The sequence below is a fragment of the Mus caroli genome, chromosome X, assembly GCF_900094665.2.
Source record: "Mus caroli chromosome X, CAROLI_EIJ_v1.1, whole genome shotgun sequence".
NCBI classification, from domain to species: Eukaryota; Metazoa; Chordata; class Mammalia; order Rodentia; family Muridae; genus Mus; species Mus caroli.
In genome coordinates this window covers 152820097-152835890 of record NC_034589.1, presented here as the reverse complement: position 1 = coordinate 152835890, position 15794 = coordinate 152820097, and the positions used below count along the sequence as shown (strand labels likewise).

Here is a 15794-nt window from a genome sequence, read left to right as displayed (position 1 = left end):
ATTCTGTCTTAGCTGAAACTGTCCAGGTTAACAGCAGACAAATTACGTTTGCATCTGGCTCCTCTGTCCTTGATCTCAGTAATTGGATATATTGATCAGTCTGAGCTTCAGTGTATCACCTGGCAAAGGTAGTAAAGAGTACCCACCTGGGCAGTTAGCTGTGAAGGCTCAATTAGATGCTGCATAAAGTGTTCCTTGCTTGGTGATTGGCATGTAGGACATGTTCAAGACCAATAGCTATTTTTAGACAGTCCCGTTTACGCAGAGGACAAGCAGTCTTCACACTCTCTAACCAATACTATGAAGTACCCCGTGTGCTCTTTTTAAAGATAAGGGTCTTACTAGAAAAAAATCAAAAGAAACCACTAGTCTACCATTATTAACCTTCATTTATTTGAAACTCCAGTGGTAAGAGTTTCAACACCATTTTTCAGTTGCTTGCGAATCCAGTCCCTCCACAATTAAAGGTGTAAAAGGAAGCGCTTCAGGTCTTCCGGGAGGAGGAGTTCAGAAATCTTATGATGCTGCCGAATGCCAAAGCATTTCCGGATTCTCAGGCGGCATAGCTGCCTCAAAGACTGGGGTCCTGGAGGAAGAACATGGGACAAATCATGCTTGTTTTGCTAATCGAGGACGACCTTTTCAATCATACATTATATATCACATTCTTATACAGATACACTAAACACTTTAAGTCCATGTTTCCTTGGTTTATTTTTTTTTTCGTTTTTTTGTTTCTTTTTTGAGATTATAATATAATTACATCAATTCCCTCTTCCCTTCCTTTCCTCCCAACATTCCTGTATGCCCTTTCTTTCAAATAAATTCATGGTCTCTTTTTACATTAATTGTTATGTGCATAGATGAGGGAGGCATTTTTTTAGGCCATGATCTCTCTTTTCCTGTATTTAACTGAAGTAAGATCATTAGATATTTTCAGATACTTTTATCTATATGTATGTGTATACATGATAGTATGAGCACATGCTTGACGGTACCCATGGAGGCCAGCAGCGAGCATAGCATCACCCCAGTCCTCTGCAAATGCAGGAGGCACTCATAAATTGCTCAGCCATCTCCATCCCTTGTTCGATTTTAGTTTAGGACAGACTAAAAACTATCTAAAAGTTAGCCACCTCACTAATAGAAGTTTAAAGAAACTAACTTGGGAATTAACAACTATACAACAGTTTCAATCATAAAAAGTAAAATTCCTATTTCATGGTGTTGTCGTTTACCTTAAAAATTAAACCATATTTCTAGATGCAAGTATGTTTATAATATTAGCAAGTTAAGATATTCAAATATGCTTAGCTCAAAGTAAATCATAAGTTCATGTAGTTAAATTGTGTTTACTTTTCTATCCTGTACTCTAAGCTTTCCCAAACTTTAGCTCATTTGTGAAAAGTGAACTAATATAAATATGTACAGGGAACATCCAAGAGCTTACATTTTAGGGTGATAGTTCTCAACAAGCTGGGTAGGAAAAAAGAAAAGGAAGGTATTTTCTCCCTAGGGGACATTACTCAACATCTCGAGGCACTTTTTGATTAGCATTACTTGAAAATATTAGCACTACTTGCTAGCATCTGCGCACAGCACAGCTCCTAAATCCAGCTATCAATGGTACCAAGGTTTAGAATCCCTATTACACTATAAAAGGTAAGGTATAATCACCATCCCCAGCCCCACTTCTTGCACCAAATTAAAATGGAAATTCTTCTTTGGTATTTTTTTAACAGAAAACTGTATAGTCATAATAAATTTCATGAAACAATAGCTCTCAATCCATGGTGAAATTTAGATTTGTCTGGAGCTGAAGAAGTTTAAACTATATGAAGCTGCATCCCACTCCAGAAACATTGGTTCAATTATTGTTGGTGTGTGCCTGTGCATCTGGATTTTTTTAAAGCATGGGCCCCAGGTCATTTTCTTGTGAAGTCAGACTTGAAACTGCAGTTGAAATGATACTGTGGCTTCTACTGTCCTGTAGCCTTACCATGCGCTACAGGTAAACTTAGTTTTGGATCTCTCGGGTGATGGGGAACAAGAACTGAAGACGAATAGAGTCAAAGGAGTGTGTGTAATCTCTAGATGGAGTGCTAACAGCACGTTCCAAGAGGTTGCAAGTGAAGGCAACATCAGAATATGTTCAAGGCACAGGTCAGCAAACTTCACAGCACACACTTTGAGAGAAATGGAAGTTAACCTAACTTCACTAAGGAGTGTTAGAGGATATGACTAATTAGGGGCAACTGTGGGTGGTCCTCAAAAAGATAAATGAAGAAGAGGACTTCAGAGCAAGCTTGGTGGGAGTCATTGCATGGTCTCGATCTGTGCCATGAGAAAACATGTTTTAGATGCCAAGCACGGGAGGGGTGGGGGATAATATTCTTGAAATTCTTTCTTTTAGCTTCCAAAAAAAGGGGGGGGGGAGATCTCCACCATTCCTAACTTCCATGCCAAGCCCAACTCAGAACACAGTTAAGTTCCAGCTAATACTCCCAAGTCCACATACCCTTGAAGAAAGACAGCAATTTAATTAAGTTGCCTCCCTGAGCACCGAGCACCAGGTAAGCTGAATCATCAAAGAAACCCAGGGACAGAAGCTGATGTGTTCTATCTGCAGGTCTAACTTTTTTTTTTTTTTTTGCTTGCTTGCCTGGGACCATTTCTTGTGGGCCATTGGACTGCTAAGAAATGCCTCACCCAAATCCTGAAAGTGACCCCTAAAGGCAAAACAGAAGTGAAAGAAAACACTAAGCCAGGCATGGTGGGACACATCTTTAATACTAACAGTCATGCAAAAGGCAGAGGGATCTCTGTGACTTCAAGGCTAGCCTGATCTACGTAGCAAGTTCATGGATAACAAGCAGTAGGCACAGAGACCCTGCCAAAAAAGAAAGAAAGAAAGAAAGAAAAGAAAGAAAGAAAGAAAGAAAGAAAGAAAGAAAGAAAGAAAGAAAGAAAGAAAGAAAAAAGAAAAAGAAAAAATGAAGGAAGGAAGGAAGGAAGGAAGGAAGGAAGGAAGGAAGGAAGGAAGGAAGGAAGGAAAAAAATTACCAGTGAAGACAATCTGAAAATCTTATAACATCATATGAAAACGATATATTCACCACACTATGTGAATTTGCTAGACCCCGAGGCACAGTTGCCTCTGTATATTACTTTCCCAATAAAAATATTAAAACCGGTATTTTAGAACTATGTTAGTATAAAGATGAATATAATTCTGGTTAGGTTTTATTCATCCTTCTTCTGTTTTAATGGGAATTGAAATATTTCTGTGGGCCCTGAGGAACTGTAAGAGAAAGTAGCTCTATGTGTATAACATAGAAATTTTTCAAAACAAGAAATCGTCAAGATGCAGGCAGAAATGCCCAGTGATTATCCCACGCTACTTAATGGAAAGAGAAGTCTGGTTGGTTCCTTCTGCCTGCATCAGTCTTTCTTAGCCTGCCCTGCAATACTAAGGAGTGCAGGTAACTTCAGGACAGGCAATTGCCCTGAGCCAGTGGGAGCAGAAAGAAGTTCTTGGACCACTTTATCACTCTACCCAGAAGCAGCCCTACTTCTCAGCCTGTGGTTAGAAAATAACCAGCTTACTTGACATCAGGGTCCCTCAACTCGGAAGGTCTACTTCAGAGTCCCACAGTCCAAAAACAAAGCACAGTCAACATTCTGGTAGAACAACTAATAAGGCGATCAGGTTTCCTTGCGACCTGAAGGCTTCTTTGCTCCATGAAATGCCCCTTCTCCTGTGCAGACCACTGTTTAGTAATTTGTGTGGGCAGTGTGAGTTCTTATTTGTGGTAAACTTGCAAGAGTAAATGTATCTTGATTGGTGTAAATCTTTAAACAAATGCTCTAAACGCTTAGTTAGCTACATCTTAACCCCAGCAATCATTTACTCAGTGATTTGACTGGTATATGGGGCAGTTCCGACATCTTGAGAAACCAGACAATACCTAGAAGGCATCTGCAGAATCACTCTAAGCAGTGGCTCTCAGCCTGTGGCTTGCGACCCCTTAGAAGGTTGAATGACTCTTTCACAGGGATTGGCTAAGACCATCAGAAAACATAGGCGTTTACATTATTATTCACACACGTAGCAAAATTGCAATTATGAAGTAGCAACAAAAATGACTTTATGGTTAGGGGGGTCACCATTACAGGAGGAACTTGTATTAAAGGGTCACAGCGTTAGGAAGATTGAGAACCACGGCTCTAAAGCGTGTTGCATTTAACTTTAATATCAAATATTTCTAAATCATAGCTGACCTCTTTTAAAACTGGCCAAACGGCCTGACTCCAACATATCAAACAAGAAAAGGCTAAATTTTACTTCATTAGCAATGATGTGCCTTGTTGAATTATCTCAGGTTCCCCATGCATGATGAGGGCAGAGAGTGAGCTTTATAGAACTGGAAGTCAGAACTTAGTAAGTCCCTGCCTCACACTAGGGATCAAAGGAGTCTCTATGGGTTAGGGCTTCGATTAGGGCAATAGAGAGGCACCTTCATTCTGCGAGAAGATCTGGATCAAAGGACTCTCCAGAGGCACCAGGTCCACAGGACGTTTGCCATCAGCATTCTTGGCTTGAGCATTTGCTCCGAAATCCAAGAGCAGATGCACCAGCTCAACACTGGACATCCTGGCCACTACGTGAAGAGGAGAATCCAAGCCTTTGCCTTGATTCACAGATACTCCTAAATGGTCACAAGAACAAAAGAGGTCACAAAGCAGTGCTAGCCATTCCCTTTCCGGAAAAAAATGACTCTCAAGAGACTTTCAATGTGGGGAATTCGTGATGAACAGAATTCTTTAAGATTGGGAACTGATTTCATTTTATGTCATTTAAGATAATAAGAAAATTGGGCACTGGATATACAACTCTGTTGGCAAAGTTCTTGCCGTACAAAAAAAAAATCAGTGTTCAGTCACCAGCACCCAGAGAAAAATGTGAATATGGTAATATATGCTGGTAATGAGCTGGACAGTGAGACAGACAGACCCTTGAAGGCAGCCTAGCCTAATCGGTGAGTCCCCGGTGAGACTGCTCCAAAATTCAAACTGGATGGCTCCAGGGGAACGACATCTCAGGATGACCTTTGACCTCCACAAGCATGAGCACACCTGCACATGCACGCTCACATTCACACACACATGCACACATGCATTCCCCTCCCCACATGAACACGCACATGTTCATGCAAATACAATAAAAGGGAATTTTATTTGACAACATGAAGGAAAGGACCATGTAAGCTGTGTAGCATATGGCATTAGCAATTCACCACCACAGAGTATTATGCATGGGCATGGTACAATCAAGAGAAAGTCTGGGTAGCATGAACGCTGCCAATTCATTATTAATGCAATCTAAGTATTAGTACAGACCACGAATAAGGCTAAAATGAGGAAACCCCACATACATCCAGAAGCTGGATTCATACACTGGGCAGCACTGCATTTAAAGCTATGGGATGTGAGACTGTGTGAACTGGATCATTAAACACAACCAATTCAGGGAGGCATTTCTCCCTCTAAGTTGGAATAATTGATTCTGTTACCACAGGAAAGCTGACAAGTTATCTTTAGGAGTAATGACCATCCCTACCCAATTCTCCCTCCACCATCTAAATCAATTCTCACCCCTGCTCAGAGCTTGGTTCTCACTGACACGTATGCAGGCTCCCACTTTTTACCTGAACTAGGGACTCCATTCACACGCGCACACACACACACACACACACACACACACACACACACATACACACAGTATGCCCAGTCGCCTGGTCAACAAATACTAGTTTTACTTTGTGAGAGATGCCAAATATGGCCCTGCCCTGGATACGAGCGTTAAATGCCTCGAAGCTTAAAAACTCTCCCTAAAATAATAGGCAGGAGGGAGAGTGGCAGAGAAAATTTATGAATAAGAACTGCTATCAAACAAGGGAAAATAAATAGGAAGGAGAAAACAGTCAGTGTGGGGAGAGACTCCTGGAGCCTTCAAGGAAGATCACAATGTAGATAAAGAGTTGCCCTAGTGCTCCCAGTGTTGGGAAGGCGACTGGACAACCATAAGGGAGTGAAAAGGAATGATAGTGCATCCCTTCAAGAAAAAAACAAAATACAAAAAAACTGTTTATGGCAGGCAAATGTGGAAGATGGTCCCAAAAAGAGAAGAGTCAGCTACAACTGCAGCTTTGCACACTCTGCAGAACTCAATCATTTAACTGTCCAGCTAGAGAGAGGCAGAGGGCAGGGAGGAAAAGCTTGTAATAAATGAGGACCACCCTGGAAAAAGGTATGGGTGTTATCATCAACATCATCTTCTTCTTCCTCCCTCATTGTCTTGCTAGTTAGAAGTGTGACAATTAAAATGTAAACAGTGTAGAACAACTTCCCATCAGAACAGCAGGGTCTTGCTCAATCCCCTTGCCCACACTCTCTCCTCTTGTATGACAGGAGGATCTTTAGGGGTCATGTAATTTGCTCATTTCCATGCCCTTTTTTCCTTACCTGATTCTAGGAGCTTCTTGGCACAGGCTACTTGATGGTTTTTACAAGCCACATACAGAGGTGTTCCCAGATGGCTGATGTTATAGTCAATATTGGCCCCATAAGCTGCGAGGGACTCAATGCATTTCACATATCCTGTAGCACAAAAAGAAAGAAACAAACAGAAGAGTTACAGCATAAATTTACTAAATAACAGTCCCTATTTTGTGTGTGTTTAAATACACTCCCAACATATCCAGGAATCAAAAGTCATATTCTTTACTTACAATAGAGAATATTTTAAATACAACAGAAAGAGTAAATGTCTGTCCCAAGCCATTAGATCAGCTCCCCACTGAACATCCTAGCCTATTCATCTCCTCCCATGTAGAGAAGAATACGGCTTTTTGCCTCGGTTTCCCCAAAACAAAAGGAGGATCAACCAAAGAAGCAATCTCCAACCATCAACAAAATGTCAGCTGCCACTGAGAGTGGAACTGCATTCACTAGCCATGGAAAGCAACCCGCAGCCATTTACTTTTATGGATTGTGTGTTTATAACTAGTCTGGTCAGGGAAGAGACATGGAAAAACAAGGCTAATTGCACATGCCAGCAAGATTTTGCTGAAGGAACCCTGGTATAGCTGTCTCATATGAGGCTATACCAGTGCCTGGCAAACACAGAAGTGGATGCTCACAGTCATCTATAGAATGGAACACAGGGCCCAGTGGAGGCCAGCGAAAGTACCCAAGGAGCTGAAGGGGTCTGCAACCCTATAGGTGGAACAACAATATGAACTAACCAGTAGCCCCAGAGCTTGTGTCTCTAGCTGCATAAGTACCAGAAGATTGCCTACTTGGCCATCATTGGGAAGAGAGGCCCTTTGGTCTTGCAAACTTTATATGCCCCAGTACAGGGGAATGCCAGGGCCAAGAAGTGGGAGCGGGTGGGTAGGAGAGTGGGGACAGGGAGGGTATAGGGAACTTTCAGGATAGCATTTGAAATGTATATAAAGAAAATATCTAATAATAAAAAATGATGGTCCTGAAGAAAGACATAGAATGAATAAAGAAAATATGGTACATATGTAACACAGAGTTTTATTCTACCATAAAGAAGAATTCAACTTTACTGTTTGCATGGAAATGAATGGAATTGGAGAGCACCATATTAAGCAAGTAAGATAAACTCAGAAAGACAAATACAAACTATACACTCATTCACTCATATGTGGAACCCAGATTATATGCGCACACATGCTGTCTCTTGCTCTCTCACTTTCTCTCCTGTGTTCTCTCTCTCTCTCTCTCCTCTCTCTCTCTCTCTCTCTCTCTCTCTCTCTCTCTCTCTCTCTCTCTCTCTCTCTCCCCCTATAAAAGTAGAAGGGAAGCTACTTGAGAAAGAACACAGCTGGTAGAAGAAGGGCAGGAGAGGGAAATGGAGCTGAACATGATTGAGGTACATGATAACTTTGAAAGAAAATGTTACTATAGAACCTATTACTTCCATACAATTAAATATAGACCTTGCTTTCTATGAGATCATATATTCCACAAAAATCCATAACTTCCTATGTGTTTACCATTGCCTACTCTAGCAATATAGCTCTGAAAGGGTGATTCTCAAACATACGTGTGCATCAGAGCCTGGAGCAGGTCCCAAGAGTCTGCACTCACATGCCCGGTCATATGGATGCTCCTACCAACACACCTTTTGAAAACTACTGCTCTAAAATATCCCTCTGCTTTCCTATTTCTGTAGTTAGAGCTTCCTTGAAGGACTGGGTGAAACCCCTAAATATTACCAATGGATTTACCTCTTTTAGCAGCCTCGTGGATGGGAGAGGCCAGCTCAGTCTCAGGGTGGGGAGTGGCTCCATGCTGTAGCAGAAGATTCACACAGTCCTGGCTGCCGCTGACACATGCATTAAACAAGGGAGTTCGCCAATCTATGGTCATGCCATTCACCTGCGAAGAAAACCAAACTCCAGGATAAAGAGAGGGACTGATGTGAACTGAACTCAAACTGAATCCTTCCACTTTCAATGTGGGTTTTTTTTAAACTTCTCTGAGCCTTAAACTCCATCTTTTTCTATAAAATGAGAACCACCAAATTCTGAACGATTGTCATGGAAAAAAAAGAACAAAGTATAAAACAGAAGGCAGTAATAATATTACTGAATGGTCTTTCTTCCCTGCCCTCTTTGGGGTCATGAATCTAGTAGTGATGACTTCCATAGCATAGCTTTCAAATGAATGTCTCTATTTTAAACACCCATCCTAAGACAGTAGTAGCCAGAATACTCTGAAAATGATTTTTAAAAAGAATATATTTTTCATTTAAAAGGATGATACTCATGTAGATATGCTTAACAGATAAAAAAGATTTTATTTAGTTTATTCATTTATGAGAGAATTGGTAAGATGGTAGGGTTAGATCAAAGAAAAAATTATATGGTTAGTCAATATGAAACTTAAATATGTTTGCAAATTGATACAGAACTGGTTAACAAGACTGTAAAACTATAGATTTCAGAGCTAGTTTTTATTAGAATGAATACAAATCTCATAGACATTTACAAGCTACCATCCATGTCATGATGCTTGGGCTACAAACAATAGATAACAAGCCCATATCCACATGGACGCTTCTATCTTGTCATATGGTCATGTGCATCTGTTAAATGAAGTCACTGTGGGAATTAAACTGAATTCACCACTACATTCTCTTCCCAAGGAAGGCCAAGACCTAGATGAGGTACAGAAGATACAGGGTGCAAATTTCAAGGAGATGCTCAATCTCAAGATGCCATAGTGCCACAGGACCATAAAGTGATTGTTCCTTTAACAGTTCCATTCCAGCTGCTTCTTTTGTATGTGGTTTTGTCATAAATGACAAGAAACCTCCTCACCCACTCTACTCTCCTGCTCTAAGAAATGGGTTAGTAAAATTTGCCCAGTTTCACTTGCAGACTTTTGTGTTAGTTGGGTCTTGTGGATGGAAGCCCTTATTTTCCTTTAATTCACCATTTGGCAGACTGGTTCTAAGGTCCTTCTGTTTCAGATTAGACATCATTTCCTATAGGAAGCTCCTCTTGAAATCCCCCACTGGAAAGAGATGAACACTTTTATGTGCTCCCAATAATCCCTACTGATCCCCTGACTCTTTGTTAGTTTCCAAACTGGCTCAAGCTCTTTCCATCCTGTGGCACTATGGCATCTTGAGATTGAGCATCTCCTTGAAATTTGCACCCTGTATCTTCTGTACCTCATCTAGGTCTTGGCCTTCCTTGGGAAGAGAATGTAGTGGTGAATTCAGTTTAATTCCCACAGTGACTTCATTTAACAGATGCACATGACCACAGTGCACATGTCTTACCATAGGGCTCTGCAGCCCCTCCCATCACAAGATGGAGGCCTTTTTTTCCCAATACTTGAATGCAGGCTTGTCTACAAGACTTACTTTAGCCAATATGACAGTAGCAAATGGAATGCAAGAAAAAGATCTGCCCTCTTTTGCTTCCCTTGTAATTCCTGCTCTCCTGCGAACAATTATAGACCACTTTCTAAAAGATGAGAGACTACACAGAGACTTCTTAATGAAGTCTAATAAATAAAATGGTTCAGACTCTAAGCACAGATTTTGGAGTGGTTTAAAATAGACCCCATAGACCAGATGTGGTGGTGCATGACTTCAATACCAGCAGTCAGGAGGCAGAGGCAGGAGGATCTCTAAGTTTGAAGCTAACTTCGAGTTCCAGGATAGCCAGAGCCACAGAAAGAACACGTTTCAGAAGGAAGAGAAGGAAAGAGAAGAAGCACAAGAAGACACAGAGGCAGAAGAAGAGGAGGAGAAGGAAGAAGAGGCCGAAGCAGAAGCAGCAGAAACAGAAGGAGGAGGAGGGAAAGAGAGGGGGAGGGAGGAAGGGAAAGAAGGGAAGAAGGAAAGAGGGAGACTGGGGGAGGGAGAGAAAAAGAAAAAAGTGACAAATAATCAAAAGATACTATAAATTATTCAGAGGAATAGAAATGGCCATTTTTCATTTTTTGATGTGTCTATTATTTAAGCTTCACATACCTGAGCTCCATGACTTAGCAAAACACTTGCACAGGACAGGTGACCTCTGAGGCATGCTTCATGGAGGGGAGACACGTGATCTGCTGTGATGATGTTTACAGGCCAACCCTGGAAAAAGAGAAATAGGCTCAAAATGCAGTACAAGGCAACAGTACCCTCGGGTTGGTTCTCTGATATAATTCCAGTACTGTGTGAATTCTTCAAAAAGTTAAGTTGTAGGGTCAGGTAAAGCAGTGGACTAACGTACTATAATGTAAAAACAAAAAAGGCAAGAAGGGCCCATCACACTGTGCAAGTGAAAGCCTAATATAAGATAACCACAAAGGAAATGACTTTACCAGGTTCTGCTGGGGCTGACAACTCAATGATTTCACTGTTGGTTATGTACTTGTTTGTGGAGTACTTGGCATTCTGCTCCATTTAGCATGAGACTTCACCAAACATTTACTGAGAAGGATATGTATGGCATGGGATGGTGAAGGCAAGAATAGGGTGAGCCTTCGCTTACCTGGCTTACATCTGTAGGACTGGGGAGCCCTCCAGTGACTCGTCTCCTGGTGGTAACAGCCCATGTGACCTCCTCCCCTTTAATGTGGGATTTGATGATGCTGCCTCTTCCTCCTCCTTCATTTCCTTCATTCTTTCTTTTCCTCTTCCTTCTCCTGTCTTCCTCACCCACCCACTCCTTATCCTTTCCTTCTCCTGTGCTCTTCCTACCCCCTTCCTCCCCTTTCCCTAGTCTTCTCTTTCCTCCTCCTCCCTCACCTGTGCTTCTCCCCCTCAACTACTCTTCCCCTCCTCTTCCTTCCCCGGTCTAATTCCTCTCTTCTGCTTCCCCTCCTCTCTTCCCCGTCCTCCTCATCCTTTTGCATACCCTAAGGCACTACTCTCCGCCCTGCCCCCCAGCCTTATACCTGTCAATATTTGCTTCTAATTAAGAAGATATGCAAAGATGATAAAGGGTTGTTTCCAAGATTAAATGTCAACCTATATTTGGCTCACTCTCTCTTTAGTGTTAGCATCACTTTGGCTTATTCTACTAAACGTCCTTGACAAGAAAATGAGGGTGGCCTCTGCTCAAAAACCAGCCAGGAAATGAGACCCTCAGTCCAACAACTCAGGAGGAATTGGATCTTGTCAGCTGCTGCCTCAGTGAGCTTGGCTATACAGATCTTCAGTTAGACAAGCCTTACAAAGACTGCAGCTTTCGAGACTCCCTGCCCCAGCAAAATGTCCGAATTCCTGACAGAGTTGTTAACAAATCCACATGTCTGTTGTTTCAATGTTACTAACTCTGGGCCATTTTATTTGTACATAGCAAGTGGTGTGGACCAAGTGATACAGGGACAATGCACTAGGTAAGCCTCTGTAGATTAAAAAGTCCCCAAAGCCAAGGGACAATTGCATTCCCACACTAACTAAGCCTTTGACATCTGGAAAAGCACAATGTCTGTATGTTTACCCTTAGGATCCATCACCCTCTGGGGATACTTGTTGTCCGGGAGATGATAGATCATGAGCCAAATGCAAGCAGAACAGGAAAAGAGGTTCAGAAAGAGTTCCCCAGCCTCAGCCCCACTCCATCTTAGAACACACTGTCCTGGGAAACATGGATACAATACAAATACTTTTTAGTCTATGTGTGCTTAGGGTTGTTTTTTAATTTCATGCTTATGTATGTGTGTATATGTATGTATGTACATGTATGGTCTGTTTTACATGTGCAGGTGTGATGTAAATACAAACACACATGTGTGTTCATGTACATGTGTCCTACTTTATCACCGTCTTCCTTATGCCCTAGAGACAGGGACTCTCATTAAACCTTCGCTTTGATTGGTGGTAAGAAAGTCCAGTAATTCTTCTGCCCCTTCCCTCCCTACCACAGTATAGTGCTGAGGTTGCAGGTGCATGTGACCAACCACATTTTCCCATGGGCTCTAGAGATTGGAACTTAGGCCCTCATATTTGTATAGTAGATGCTCTTATCCACTGAGATATCTCCCTAAACCCTGTGCATGATTAATTTAATCAATGACTCAAATATAGGTTGTAAGTTTTCTTCCTGGAACAGTATAAAGTTACCCAAAATTGCTCCAATAAAAGACCTCAGTCTCCATTGATCTCAACACAAATTGTTCTACTTCTTGGACATTTATGATATTATTAGTCAGCCTGTGCTTTTGACCTTTACCTTCTGACCAGCAGGATCACACATTTTGAGATATCAAGTCACTCTCTGCCTACATCCCAGTACACAGGGGCTCAGATCCAGAGCCTAGGAAAAGGTTCTAGGAGACTCACCATAATATGCTTGTAAATGAGAAGCTCCAATGCCCTTGACAGTCTTTCTCTGTCCCTGTTCCTCTGTTTACAGGAAAGGAAGAGACTGTATTTTCCCTCCCTAATCCCATGAACCCTCAAAACATGGCTCCCAGTGCCTGGACACAGGAATAACTTACCTGATTGGATTTATTCCTTCCCCAAGTATCACCATGGACTTTACAACATAGTACCTGGTATTTGACTATTTCCATTATCATAAACTTGTGAATTGTTTCATTTTAGGGAAAGCATCACCCCAGATAATTTGGTTTGGTTTGGTTTCCATTCTCAGTGTTCTCCTATCTAATGTGCTCCACTTAACCTGTAACACACGAGGGCAGTGGAAGGGGGAGGGGTATTCATTGCAAAACTCTTAACTGCAAATATAGGTCTGGTGGCACAGGCCTGCCATCTCAGTTGCTTGGGAGAAGGAGATGGGAGAATCAAAATGTCAAAGTCTGACTGGGCTTCAGGGCAAAGTTCAAAGGCTAGCACCAGTAACTTAGTAAAACCTTGACTCCAAGGGTGAGAAAGGGGCTGGCAGCATAGTTCAGTAGTAGATTACCTGCCAAACATGTGTAAGGCCCTAGGTTCAATTTCCAGACAAACACACACACACACACACACACACACACACACACACACCTGCCTGCATTTCCCCTTATGCAACAGAGCATGTGATAAAGTCAATTGTCCTTTTAAAGGGAATATTTTTAGTCATTCTGTTAATATAAAAAGTAGTCCTGTAGTTATGACCGCCATTTCAAAGCCAGCATTTAGGTACTTGTATATAAACCCAGGAGAACACAAGGGAACACAGAAATTAGCCCCAGGGTGAAGCATTCTCCCATACATTATATATTCACATTGTAACAGAGGTCCTTTAAGTCTCCTTCTGAAAGCTTTGGACCTTAGAATTCATTAAGCCACAGCTGTACTTTCAGTGATCTTATAATCTAACTAATTGATAAATCTGAATCATATAACATCAGGGGGTAATCTTAACCAATTACCTCACAGCTTTTAGTCCACAGTAGGATCTGCATAAAGAACACATATTGACTAGATGGCTGGTTTTTAATGATTCTATTAATATTTGTCAACTCTGCTCAGCCCATGGCCACACACAGTTTTTGGTAGGTTATTTGGGCTGTACAGGATCAGCAACTTGACCAATACAGTGCTCAGTCCCCAGAAACATTCTATTACAGCACAAAGCATCATTTGGATACCTAAAAGAAGTCAAACAACTACAGAGACCTGTAGGCTTGCCAGCTTTTCTGTCCATGGGTTCCAGTTCCTTCTATACTAAGCAGAAAAGAAGCTGATGACCGACAAATACATTATGTGTATGCTCACAGTCATCCATTGGACAGAGCACAGGGTCCCCAGTGAAGGAGCTAGAGAAAGTATCCAAGGAGCTGAAGGGGTTTGCAGCCCCATAGGAGAAACAATATGAACTAACCAGTACCCCCAGAGCTCCCTGGGACTAAACCACCAATCAAACAAAACACATGGTGGGACTCATGGCTCTAGCTGCATATGTAGCAGAGGATAGCCTAGTCGGTCATCAATGGGAAGAGAGGCCCTTGGTCCTATGAAGGTTCTATGCCCCAGTATAGGGGAATGCCAGGGCCAGGAAGCAGGAATGGGTGGGTTGGTGAGCAAGGGGAGGGGGGAGGGAATGAGGGTTTTCAGAGGGGAAACCAAAAAAGGGGATAACATTTGAAATGTAAATTAAGAAAATATCTAATAAAAAAAAAGAAGCTGATAAGCTCCAGCTTTTCTCAGGTTCGCTCCCTTCCTACTCAAGCAAGGCAACCAAAGCCATTTCATGTAGCATTCTTATGCCCCTTTGCCCCACCCGTACGGTCTCCTGCTCCTTCACGGTCTTCCTTCCTTGTGCTCTTTTCTCTGGGGAACAATTGCACGAAATTGCTCTGCTAGCTCTTATGGGACTTATGGGGTCTCTCCTTCACCATGTGACATTATGTCATCTACCATCTTTCCTGTACCCATTCTCCAGTTCTGTCCCTGTCACATACTTCCCAAAGCCTCTGCCAAGCCATCATTCAGCACCCTCCATCCTTTCACTATCCACACACACACACACACACACACACACACAAACTATGCTTTCCTTTTTCCATTACCTGATATTCCTCTCTGCTATGCATTCTTGCCCACGCTTCTCTTACTGATCTTAACAATGGAAGGGGAAATCCACGGGAGGGTGAGCGGCTTTAATTGGGATTGGGGGGGTGAGAAGAGAGTAAAGATGGAAAATCCACCAAAACTAAGACTTATGCAAATGTAATAAGCAAATCAGGATTGTATGGAAATACTATAAAAAAAAATAAAAAAACCTGCTGCTTTGTAAGCTCCACCAAAAAGAAAAGAAAAATAAAGATCACCGTGGCTTCTTTATGAAACCCAATATGCAGTGTTTGGTCCACCAAACCCTTCTACCTTGGATTTTGCTATTGATTCATTTTGACTTCCAGAAACCTTTCCTCTGGCTTCTAACATACTGTTCTACCTGATTTCCATCTTCAGAGCACAGGTTTCTCAGTTTCACTGACTCTGTCCTTTCCTCTGTACCTCTCTTAGTATGGGCATTTCCCCAAACATTTTGCCTAAATTGTTTCCTTTTGTCAAAGTTCTTTTCTACATTGTTTGCATGTGAATACATTCAAACACAAACACACACACACACAACACACATCAGCCCTGGTACATTTTATAATACTATACCAAGACATAATTACTAGGGACTCAACCAGCAATAAAAACTCAAGACTTTTGCAGAGAGAGAGAGAGAGAGAGAGAGAGAGAGAGAGAGAGAGAGAGAGAGAGAGAGAGAGAGAAGGAAAGAAAGGAAAGGAAA

General features: G+C 41.8%; 1 protein-coding gene across 2 annotated transcripts in view; it reads right to left on the bottom strand.

The window, feature by feature from the left end:
* Positions 1 to 373: 373 nt before the first annotated feature.
* Positions 374 to 15794, bottom strand: part of Asb9 (ankyrin repeat and SOCS box containing 9) — a 69025-nt gene continuing 53604 nt past the window's right edge. For both annotated transcript variants that reach the window (XM_021153630.1, XM_029473423.1), the window contains 5 exons: positions 10583 to 10690; positions 8322 to 8472; positions 6526 to 6660; positions 4518 to 4709; positions 374 to 586 (listed from right to left, as the gene is read on the bottom strand). In XM_021153630.1, the coding sequence (XP_021009289.1) occupies positions 462 to 586; positions 4518 to 4709; positions 6526 to 6660; positions 8322 to 8472; positions 10583 to 10690 (711 nt within the window). In that variant the 3' untranslated portion in view covers positions 374 to 461. The remainder of the gene's footprint in view (positions 587 to 4517; positions 4710 to 6525; positions 6661 to 8321; positions 8473 to 10582; positions 10691 to 15794) is intronic.